This window comes from Pleurodeles waltl, chromosome 5 (assembly GCF_031143425.1).
Source record: "Pleurodeles waltl isolate 20211129_DDA chromosome 5, aPleWal1.hap1.20221129, whole genome shotgun sequence".
In the NCBI taxonomy this organism is placed as follows: Eukaryota; Metazoa; Chordata; class Amphibia; order Caudata; family Salamandridae; genus Pleurodeles; species Pleurodeles waltl.
The window spans coordinates 419,972,094-419,984,688 of NC_090444.1; the positions used below are offsets into that span (position 1 = coordinate 419,972,094).

The 12,595-nt window shown below is 42.8% G+C and overlaps 1 protein-coding gene across 2 annotated transcripts in view; it reads left to right on the forward strand.

Moving 5' to 3' along the window:
- CCDC88A (coiled-coil domain containing 88A) overlaps positions 1 to 12,595 on the forward strand; it is a 1,055,351-nt gene that overhangs the window by 283,117 nt on the left and 759,639 nt on the right. For both annotated transcript variants that reach the window (XM_069234179.1, XM_069234180.1), the window contains exon 7: positions 8,278 to 8,418. In XM_069234179.1, the coding sequence (XP_069090280.1) occupies positions 8,278 to 8,418 (141 nt within the window). The remainder of the gene's footprint in view (positions 1 to 8,277; positions 8,419 to 12,595) is intronic.

A 12,595-nucleotide genomic window follows, 5' to 3' on the forward strand; every position in this document is an offset into this window, starting at 1 on the left:
GCAAAGTTGTCCACAAGAGAACGCTTTCCAGATGGGTCATTCTTTGCATCAAATTGTGTTATTCTTTAGCAAAGAAGGAACCTCCTGTTGGGTTAAGAGCCCATTCCATCAGGGCTAAGGCGGCCTCCCCGGCCTCAGCTAGAGGTGTTTCTGTGGTTGACATCTGCAAGACCGCAACTTGGGCATATCCCCACACGTTTGCTAAATATTGTTGTTTGGATTCTGAAGTCTGAAGGGATGGCCATTTTGCACGGACCGTGCTGCAGGATTTCTTGGTTTGACCATTTAGGCACCCACCACCGAGTGCGGTACTGCTTTGGGACTCTATTCATTAGGTGAGGAGTCCACAGGTAGTTGTATCCATTAGAAGAACAAGTTACTTACCTTCGGTAACGCCTTTTCTGGTGGATACAGTAGCTACCTGTGGATTCCTCATGGTCCCACCCTCCTCCCCATTGCCTGGCTATTCTTATCAAGATTTCCTTGGGTGAGCATCTGTATGTTGGTGATATGTATATACTGTTGCAAATATTTATATATGTGTATATGTTTGTATATATATTTATATGTAGATATATATATATGTTCGGTGGCATGTGTAGCTGCAGATACACATTCTGTGCACATCCCGCCATCTGGTGTTGGGCTCGGAGTGTTACAAGTTGTTTTTCTTCGAAGAAGTCTTTTCGAGTCACAAGATCGAGGGACTCCTCCCATTTCTGCTCCATTGCGCATGGGCGTCGACCCCATCTTAGATTGTTTTTTTTCCGCCATCGGGTTCGGACGTGTTCCTTTTCGCTCCGTGTTTCGGGTCGGAAAGTTAGTTAGAATCTCGGAAAAATCATCGGTATTGTTTACGTTCGGTATCGGGTTAGTTATAACAGATCGACACCGACTTTTGAAGAGCTCCGGTGGCCCTTCGGGGTTTTTTCGATCCCCCCGTCGGGGCCTGGTCGGCCCGGCCACGTGTCTCTTCAAGGCTGATGGAACGGACCCCATTCCGCTTCTGCCCAAAATGCCATAACAAGTATCCATATACAGATCAGCATCAGGTCTGTAACTTGTGTCTGTCTCCAGAGCACAAGGAGGATACCTGTTAAGCCTGTCGAGCGTTTCGGTCGAGGAAGACATTAAGAGACCGAAGAGCAAGAAGACTGCAGATGGCGTCGGTGCCGACAGGACAAGGGCGTTTCGAGGAGGAAGAAGAAAGCTTCTCCATCCATGAATCTGACTCGGACGAGCTCGATCCCGAAGAAACGCCGAAAACCGTGAGTAAGACATCGAAACATAAAACTCACGAGAAGACAACAAAAGCCCAGGGGACGCCACCGCCAACAGGCCATGGCTTAACCCGAAAGATAGGTGACCGATCATCGGCACCGAAAAAGGGCATGCATGTGGCGAAGTCATCTGACTCCGGTCGAGATACAGCCACACAGCAATCTCGGGCCCGAGACACCGGCCCCGAACAGATTCAGCACTGAGACAGTGGCACCGAAATGGTTCGGCACCGAGAAACCACGACGCCGAAAATAAAGAAGGTTGCCTCGGAGCCCAAAAAGGCGACCGAAAAGATTTTGATTCCGAAACATCCAGCATCGGAACCGAAAACAGGTTCCTACACAGAGGAACAGGGATTGTCCTCCCAGATGCAAGGACATAAGTTCGGAGAGGAACTTCAATCTGTTGAGCCAGACTACACTCAAAGAAAGCTCCACATTAAAAAAGACACAGGGAAGATAAGCACTCTTCCCCCAATTAAGATGAAAAGAAGACTTGCCTTTCAAGAAAAGGACAAGCAGCCACAGGCAAAGGTGGCAAGACAAACAACTCCACCACCATCTCCACCACCATCAATGCACACATCACCGGTAGCCACTCCACCACTGATGCAATCTCCGACTCATACTGCAATGAGTCAAGATGATCCTGATGCATGGGACCTTTATGATGCTCCTGTATCAGATAACAGCCCCGACTGTTACCCTACAAGGCCGTCGCCACCTGAAGACAGTACATCCTACACGCAGGTGGTCTCAAGGGCAGCTGCGTTTCATAACGTCACCTTGCATTCAGGACCAATTGAGGATGACTTTTTATTTAATACACTCTCCTCCACTCATAGCCAATACCAAAGCTTACCTATGCTCCCAGGAATGCTAAAACATTCAAAACAAATATTTCAGGAGCCTGTTCACGCAGAGCCATAACTCCAAGGGTGGAAAAAAAGTATAAGCCACCACCAACAGACCCTGTTTATATTACGCAGCAATTAACACCAGATTCTGTGGTTGTTGGGGCAGCTCGCAAGAGATCAAACTCTCATACCTCGGGAGATGCACCACCTCCAGACAAAGAGTCGCAAATTCGATGCTGCGGGTAAAAGAGTTGCAGCACAAGCAGCAAACCAATGGCGTATTGCCAATTCACAAGCACTTTTGGCAAGATACGATAGAGCTCATTGGGACGAAATGCAGCATTTCATAGAACACTTACCCAAAGAGTTCCAGAAAAGGGCACAACAAGTGGTAGAAGAAGGACAAAGTATCTCCAATAATCAGATACGGTCATCAATGGACGCAGCAGATACAGCTGCAAGGACAGTAAATACTGCAATAACAATAAGGAGACACGCATGGTTGCGTACGTCAGGATTCAAGCCGGAAATACAACAAGCCGTGCTGAATATGCCCTTTAATGAACAGCAGTTGTTTGGGCCGGAAGTCGACACTGCTATTGAAAAACTAAAAAAAGATACTGATACCGCAAAAGCCATGGGCGCACTCTACTCCCCACAAAGCAGAGGCACATTTCGCAAAACACCATTTAGGGGAGGGTTTCGAGGTCAACCTACAGAGGCCACAACCTCACAAGCAAGGCCCACTTATCAAAGCCAATACCAGCGGGGAAGTTTTCGGGGGCAATATAGAGGGGTACAATTCCCAAAAAATAGAGGCAAGTTCCAAAGCCCCAAAACCCCTCAAAACAAACAGTGACTTCCAAGTCACACATCCCCAACACATAACACCTGTGGGGGGGAGACTAAGACAATTTTACAAACATTGGGAGGAGATAACAACAGACACTTGGGTACTGGCAATTATCCAGCATGGCTATTGCATAGAATTTCTCAAATTCCCTCCAAACGTGCCACCGAAAACACACAATATGTCAAAACAACATATAGATCTTCTAGGACTAGAAGTTCAGGCATTACTACTAAAAGAAGCAATAGAATTAGTACCAGAACACCAGAAAGGAACAGGAGTTTACTCTCTGTACTTTCTCATACCCAAAAAAGACAAGACTCTGAGACCTATATTAGATCTCCGAACATTAAATACCTACATCAAATCAGATCACTTTCACATGGTGACATTACAGGACGTAATCCCACTACTCAAACAACAAGACTACATGACAACACTAGACCTAAAGGATGCATATTTCCATATACCGATACATCCTTCACACAGAAAGTACTTAAGGTTTGTATTCCAAGGAACACATTACCAATTCAAGGTGTTGCCATTCGGAATAACAACTGCGCCAAGAGTTTTTACAAAGTGCCTAGCAGTCATAGCTGCACATATCAGAAGGCAGCAAATACATGTGTTCCCGTACCTAGACGATTGGTTAATCAAAACCAACACTCTAGAAAGGTGTTCACAACACACAAAGTATGTCATAGAAACCCTACACAAACTAGGTTTCTCAATCAACTACACAAAGTCACACCTTCTGCCGTGTCAAACACAGCAATACTTAGGGGCGACAATCAACACAGCAAAAGGGATTGCCACTCCAAGTCCACAAAGGGTTCAGGCATTTCACAATGTAATACAGGCCATGTATCCAAATCAAAAAATACAAGTCAAAAAGTTGATGAAACTCCTAGGCATGATGTCCTCATGCATAGCCATTGTCCCAAACGCAAGGTTGCACATGCGGCCCTTACAACAGTGCCTAGCATCACAGTGGTCACAGGCACAGGGTCAAATTCTAGATCTGGTGTTGGTAGACCGCCAAACATACACCTCGCTTCAATGGTGGAACAGTATAAATTTAAACCAAGGGCGGCCTTTCCAAGACCCAGTGCCACAATACATAATAGCAACAGATGCCTCCATGATAGGGTGGGGAGCACACCTCAATCAATACAGCATCCAAGGACAATGGGACACTCACCAAAAACAGTTTCACATAAATCACTTAGAACTATTGGCAGTATTTCTAGCGCTGAAAGCATTTCAACCCATAATAAGCTACAAACACATTCTTGTCAAAACAGACAACATGACAACGATGTATTACCTAAACAAACAGGGAGGCACACACTCAACACAGTTGTGTCTCCTGGCACAGAAAATATGGCATTGGGCGATTCACAACCACATTCGCCTAATAGCACAATTTATTCCAGGAATTCAGAACCGGCTAGCGGACAATCTTTCTCGGGATCACCAACAGATCCACGAATGGGAGATTCACCCCCAAATACAGAAAAACTTACTTCCAGACTTGGGGAACGCCACAAATAGATCTATCTGCAACAAAGGAAAATGCAAAATGCCAAAACTTCGCATCCAGGTACCCACAAGATCAGTCTCAGGGCAATGCGTTATGGATGAGTTGGTCAGGGATATTTGCTTACGCTTTTCCCCCTCTCCCACTCCTTCCATATCTAGTAAACAAGCTGAGTCAAAACAAACTCAAACTCATGCTAATAGCACCGACATGGGCAAGGCAACCTTGGTACACAACACTACTAGACCTCTCAGTAGTGCCTCATGTCAAACTACCAAACATACCAGATCTGTTAACGCAACACAAACAACAGATAAGACACCCAAATCCAGCATCGCTGAATCTAGCAATCTGGCTCCTGAAGTCCTAGAGTTCGGACATTTAGACCTTACACAGGAATGTATGGAGATCATAAAACAAGCTAGGAAACCTACCACTAGACATTGCTATGCAAATAAGTGGAAAAGATTTGTCTATTACTGCCACAATAATCAAATTCAACCCTTACACGCATCTGCCAAAGACATCGTAGGATACTTACTACATTTGCAAAAATCAAAACTAGCTTTTTCTTCCATTAAAATACATCTTACAGCAATTTCAGCTTACCTGCAAATTACGCACTCAACTTCTCTATTTAGAATACCAGTCATAAAAGCATTTATGGAAGGTCTAAAGAGAATTATACCACCAAGAACACCACCAGTTCCTTCATGGAACCTCAACATTGTCTTAACACGACTCATGGGTCCACCTTTTGAGCCCATGCACTCTTGTGAAATGCAATACTTAACATGGAAAGCTGCATTTTTAATTGCCATCACATCTCTAAGAAGAGTAAGTGAGATTCAAGCATTTACCATACAAGAACCATTTATTCAGATACACAAGCATAAGGTAGTTCTGCGAACAAATCCAAAATTTTTACCAAAAGTCATATCACCGTTCCACTTAAATCAAACAGTAGAATTACCAGTGTTCTTCCCACAGCCAGACTCTGTAGCTGAAAGAGCACTACATACATTGGACATCAAAAGAGCGTTAATGTACTACATTGACAGAACAAAACTAATTCGCAAAACAAAACAATTATTTATTGCTTTCCAAAAACCTCATACAGGAAATCCAATTTCTAAGCAAGGCATTGCTAGATGGATAGTTAAGTGCATTCAAACCTGTTATCTTAAAGCTAAAAGAGAACTGCCTATTACACCAAAGGCACACTCAACTAGAAAGAAAGGTGCTACCATGGCCTTTCTAGGAAATATTCCAATGACAGAAATATGTAAGGCAGCTACATGGTCTACGCCTCATACATTTAGCAAACACTACTGTGTAGACGTGCTAACAACACAGCAAGCCACAGTAGGCCAAGCAGTACTACGAACATTGTTTCAGACAACTTCAACTCCTACAGGCTGAACCACCGCTTTTGGTGAGATAACTGCTTACTAGTCTATGCACAGCATGTGTATCTGCAGCTACACATGCCACCGAACGGAAAATGTCACTTACCCAGTGTACATCTGTTCGTGGCATTAGTCGCTGCAGATTCACATGCGCCCACCCGCCTCCCCGGGAGCCTGTAGCCGTTTAGAAGTTGATCTTGAACATCTGTATATTTGTAAATATATATATTACTTTAGACTACATTATGTACATACGTATTCACTCCATTGCATGGGCACTATTACTAGCATATACAACTCCTACCTCACCCTCTGCGGGGGAAAACAATCTAAGATGGAGTCGACGCCCATGCGCAATGGAGCCGAAATGGGAGGAGTCCCTCGATCTTGTGACTCGAAAAGACTTCTTCGAAGAAAAACAACTTGTAACACTCCGAGCCCAACACCAGATGGCGGGATGTGCACAGCATGTGAATCTGCAGCGACTAATGCCACAAACAGATGTACACTGGGTAAGTGACATTTTCCATATATTTGATATTGTGGAACTGTGTATAGTAGGATGTTTATTTCTTCTCGTTATGTTTTTCTATTGGTTGAATTAAATGATGGGATATAAGTTTTGATTGATGTGTTCATGTCAAATACGTAGTATCAGTGTTCACTTGTTCGCCTCAAAGGCGCGTAAAAATGGTGATAACTGACGTCTGCACGCCGACGAGGACCTCTTATTGCCTGGATGACGTCATCCGGTGTCGAGTGGGAGTCGGACAATTGTGACGTCATCGTCGGCATGCAGAGCTAGAAGAAAATTTACGTTGGATGCTGGCGCATGGGGAAAATTCATTAGGTGAGGAATCCACAGGTAGCTATTGTATCCACCAGAAAAGGCATTACCGAAGGTAAGTAACTTGTTTGTACAGTGCACAAAGGTAATTTTCAGTCGCAAACACTATATTTTTGAGAAAGGCACACTTTTGACTGTTCAGTAACTTTGATTTGATGATGTAACAGGTATTATATGTGGCTTTACAAGAACCTATTTTATATGAAGTACTTTGGTATTGCCTGTTTATTTTGGGGACTTTAAAAAAAAAAAAATGTAATATACCTTCAAATGATTAGCTTCCTACATTGCTTGGGGGGGGCAGCTTCAAATGCCTGTTTGAGTCCAAATACCTTGTACTTTTCAAGGACTGGGAAAGTAAGGGTGTCTCTGAATCATCTACTTGAGTGTTGTACCCAACGCAGCAGCACTAATGCCTCTTTTAAGTGATCAGAAGAGCTGTACTTTTTAGCTGCTTTGCTAGCAACTTTAATGAGGTGCTGTGGAATTTCAGATGTGCTTACATTGGATGACGTGTCAGCTGCAATTATAATCATGCAAACATTCCCGACTTTGAGACCATGAAGTGAAATTTTGTGTAGCTTTCCTTTCCTGAATCACTACATAAAGAGATAGTCTATTGCAGATTCTGGGCTGGATTACGAACCTGGCGGTATCATGACCACCAGGTTCACGTTGGCGGTCGGACTGCCGCTAATGCGGCGGTCCGAGCACCCCATTACGACTGCGGCAGTTGTGCCACAGTCGGACCGCCAGCACTGCCAGGATTAGTCATCCCAAAGGTCTGGCGGTCGCGGCGGTCCTAATCCACCAGGGCAGCGGTGCCTGGGGGATTATGACTTCGTTCTCCACCAGCTATTTCATGACAGTGGCACCAGCATGAAAAGGCTGGCAGAGAACAAGTGGAGGGGGCCCCAGGGGGGCCTCTGCACTGCCCATGTACGTAGCATGGGCAGTGCAGGGCCCCCACTGGCCAGCACCATCGCAGTGTACACTGTCTGCTTTGCAGACAGTGAACATTGCAAATGTGCTGGTGCACCCGTGCGCTACACCATTGTCGCCAGCTCTATTACGAGCCGGAGACAATGCTGTAGGCCGTTTCCCTCTGGGCCAGCAGGTGGAAACTGAGGTTTCTGCCTGCTGACCCAGCGGGAAACTCTCAATGAGCTCGGTAGGGAGGCAGCCACAGTGGTAGCAACCTCCCCATTGGGATTTCGGGCAGACAGGCTTTTCCATCCATTGAAATCGTAATAAGGCCCTCTGTCTCTAAAGAACCCGCCTCTTTTGTGAGGTGTGCCATTTTATTTAAGAAATTTCAAAAGCTTGAACAATGTGTATTGAAAGTGTGACCTCTGTGTGGGATATCTTAGTTTATGTAATGAAGTCGTTAAAAATAGCATTGATCTTCATGTTAATTTCAGTATGGGAGTGCTTTTAGATCGTGTTATTGTCTATTGTATGTTCCTTTTTCATGTCATTCTGTATCTTCCACAGGTAACCCATAATCCAGAAAATGTGTTTGACCTTCAGTCAATAGAGGTGATTGATCTGTCTCCAGACGATATTGAGTCACTGTTAAAAAACACTGCTTTTAACCTAAAACGACTTGTAGATGAGAGAGATGAATATTCTGAGGTATGTTATTTAATCATCAATTTATTTTCATGAAGCTGGTAGGCGTTTAATAATTACAGGAGTATTTCCATTTAGGAATTGGACTCTCTCTTTTCTTTGCAAGCTATGATCATTGCATCTATGGCATCAGAAATGTGAATTATTAACTTTGGATTTTCTATCAATCATGAATTTCTGATGAAGAGGTAAGTGAATAGCTGACTGTGTCTTCTATTTTGTTCATTTTGATCTTGCATTGTTAGTGAATAGGTTTATAGTTCAACATTACTGATATCTTTCAGGACTACTTGAATCACACACACATTAGGTGTACCACAGAGAAAGAATTCCTTCCCCTTCATAGGGTCATCTTTGGCATCCATAAATATTAAATAATCTCTGCCTTTTAGGGGTTACAAGCCCATTTTCACAGATTAAAATGATTTGTTGTTCAATATGCTCCGAGCTCTTTTCATTCAAATTGGAGTCTATAAAATATATTTTGCTAAATAAAGGGCTCACTTTATTCCCCTTTCCAGAGAAGAAAAGAAAGGGGGCACATCGAATCATCCTTCACATAGAAGAATGTTGACACAGCTCTCATGATGATTATAGCAGGTCCATCCAAGAGTACATAGCAATACCAGTCAAGTCAGTTCATTTATTTTGCTTTGTGGAGCAAGGATCACTGATGAAGACATGTCTGATTCCTTCAGTGTTGAAAGATGTCAGCTGCCTAACTTGCTGTTTTATCATTTTTTACGAGCAGGTGAGAATCCTTTCAATTGCCTTCTTCACAACTATACTGGTTCTCTGTGATGTATCCTTCCTGTGGCACTAAGACGCCTGGGAAGATGAACACATCCTTTGCGTAGTTTGTCTTTTTTAACGCATTAGCATCAAATAATTAATTCTGTTTGCAAAATATAATAAAATCATATGTAAAGACAACAGTTTGTAAGCATTGATAATAGGATATAAATCCAAAGTCAGATAACATCCTTGTTGAATCATGATTCCCCTTACTGATAAGAGGAATCCCCTACTCTGACATCAGCCTTATCACTCTACATCTGACTTTACTTCAGTGTAACACCCAAGAGGTGACCTCAACATTTGTAAATATAAGAAGGCTGATTAGCATGGTTTAAAACTCAAAACCCTCAGAAATGCACTAGTACATTTCTCTCTAGGGATTTTGAAAAACTGAACTAAAAAAATGAAAGTGTATACTAGTTTTAGGGCTATCTTGTCATAAGGACCGTGGATTAAAATTTTGAGTGATGCTCAGTCTTGTCAGCTGCTCAGAATGTGGTGCATTGACCAAACCTTTATTAGAAAATGGCGCTAACAGGGGCACCCACAAATCAATATAATGCTGATATAAATTGCCTGAAACCACATTAGAGTCATGACTTATATGTGCTGAACTAGATTTCAATACGTCATTTCCTTAAAGTAAAGGTTAGGTACAAGTCTTATAAGTTACGCAGAGCAAACATTCATCTGCATCACTATATATTTCCAAAAAAGTATCCACTCGTGGTTTGGTGGGTGACCCTCCTAAACTAACACCTTGTGTACAGACTGAGACCAGTCTCAAGAGTGTAGTTGAATCCTTTTCTTGATTTGCTTATAACATTTGATCCTGTGGACAGGTTTGCACGAAACCTAGGAATATGACACCTCAGCTAAGTTTCGGCATGCTGAGTTTCGTAATGATCTGGCAATGGGAAAAATGTTAAGGGGGTGAAAAAGTGTATCATTTCCCGTTTTAGTTCCCATAGGCAATTTTTTCCAGAAGATAGACCAAAAAACACTGAACCAATTTACATCAAACTTGGCATGAAAATAGAACTTGAAAGTATGCTTTTATGATTTGGTGCAGCTCTGTTTAGTGGTTTTTGAGACATTCACATTCAAAAAGGTGTTGGGCTGTATTTGAAGGGTCAACAGTTTTGTATATATCTGTTGGTTAAAATCTGAAACCAGTTCTGCGAAACAAAATGTGATTGTTTTTTTTTTACACAGAGTGATTAGCTGGGATAGGCCTGAACATTTGCTTTCTGGCCATCTTGAAATTTAATTTGTGATTCAGCTCTGACTAAAGAGTTTCACAATGTGACAGAAAAAATTACCACACCCATGGGAGGCCAGTCGTAAAGGTGGCAGACCCCATGGCAGTATTGAGGGGTACTTAGATGTGTGGAAAAATATATGGGACGCCTGAGGGGTAAAAAGCCTTTTTTGACATGCAGCCTATTAAGTGCTGGAATCGGCCACCTTATTGTCTTTGACTCTTGAGTCACAGCCAACTTGCAACTTTTATGTAGTGTAAAAATATAAAGCACAAGCAAGCCAAACGTTAAAATGAGTGTCTGACTTTGTTTGGAAAACCAACAGATGATGGACAGAATGTGGAACAAATCAAACATTCACCCCCAGTCACAGATCTTGGATTAATCTATCAGTTGTTTTGCCTGCCAGGCCATTCCCGTTTGGACCCAGCCCTATGCATATCATTCATAACCCTGCTCCCCATAGGAACAGTCCAGCCCAAACTGCCAGGCCAGGTCCTCCCTGTACCGCAAACAAGCATCCTGGGACCATTTTCAGATTATCACCCATCATCAGCAAGACTAGCTTCAATCTGGTGGCACAGCTAACACGGGACCCACTTCTGGGCATACCCTTTCCACTTAGAGTGACAAATGCGAAAACAACAGATGATGGACGGAATGTGGAACAAATCAAACATTTATCCCCAGTCACAGATTTGGGTTTAATCCATCAGGTTTTTTTTTTGCTCGTCATGCCATTCCAGTTTGGAATAGGACTGGGCCCTAATAACAGACTCAGTGTATTGCAGCTTGGGGGGTAAAGGAGCAATAGTCCACAGGATAAATTTTGGTCAAACATTAACACTTTAAATATTAAATCTACCACCAAAGAAAATGGGCGTACCAATGGGGAAAGTGGCCGAACGTGCCCAGCTGCTTTATGGAGATGCATATTCGTAGGACAGTCACAAAGGTGATTATACGTGGCAACACTGAAAGAAGGAAAAACACTGCTTTGAGGTTTTCAATAGGGTAACTGTCCACCAGGCAATTAATTCCATGAGAGTGAATGGGACGCCCGAACCAATGGCTTAGCTGGCTCATTGTTTAAAGCAGACACAGACTTTGGGCCTCACCTGCTTACTTCGTTGTGTGGGGACTGCTTTCAATCTGCTGAGGTCCCACAGTCTTGGAAAGGGTTAGTCCTTTATCCAGTGTATAAAAAAGAGAGTAATAGGAGTAATGCAATCCCTGGTAATTATCGTCTAATTGTGTTATTAGATGTTGAGGCTAAAGCCTATGCAAGCATTTTATTACAAGAACTTAAAACATGGGCTGTTGAAGCAAACATAATACTGTTTTATCAAACAGAATTCGGACTATATTCCTTCACTGTTTGTTGCTGTGTTATATTTGGCATATTGCACCTCCCTCCCTTCTCCAAGGCCCCACTTCCAGTGTTTGGGGGATTATTCAGCAACCTTCGATGTAGCTGACTGAAATAAACTTTGGGCACTACTAAGAAAGTGGGGAATCCCCTCCACCTTACTTAGGTCAATCATCTTTCTTTATTCAGACACACAGGATTGTGTTAAGACAAGCACAAAGAACTCTGCCGTTAATTAAATCCCGACTTCTAGGGGATTATAACAAGGGTGCATCTTAGCTGCTATGCTGTTAAATCTTGATACTTCCGATGTAGGTTTCACTGTTATTAAGGCAAATACTATTCCACTCAAGATCAGCTGTGATCTCTGATCCAATATGCTGATGACCTGCTTAATCTTAATCATACGAAAATGGGCTTGCAGTGTACCCTTATTGAGCTAAACAAGTATAATAAAGAGTGTAAGCTGATGGCCAATGCAGAGAAAAAAAAGTGATGATCTTTGGCAGATATGAGAACAAGTCAAAATTAAGATGGAGGCTGGGACATTTAAATTCCTCTCAAACACCCAAATACAACTACCTAGGCGTATGATTCAATGATATGGAGAAATCACACAAAATGGGCTTGCTGCATGCCCTTATTGAGCTAAATAAGTATTATAAAGAGTGTAAGCTGATGGCCAACACAGAGAAAACAAAAGTCATGACCTTTGACAGATATAAGAACATGTCTGGTATATTTAAAAACC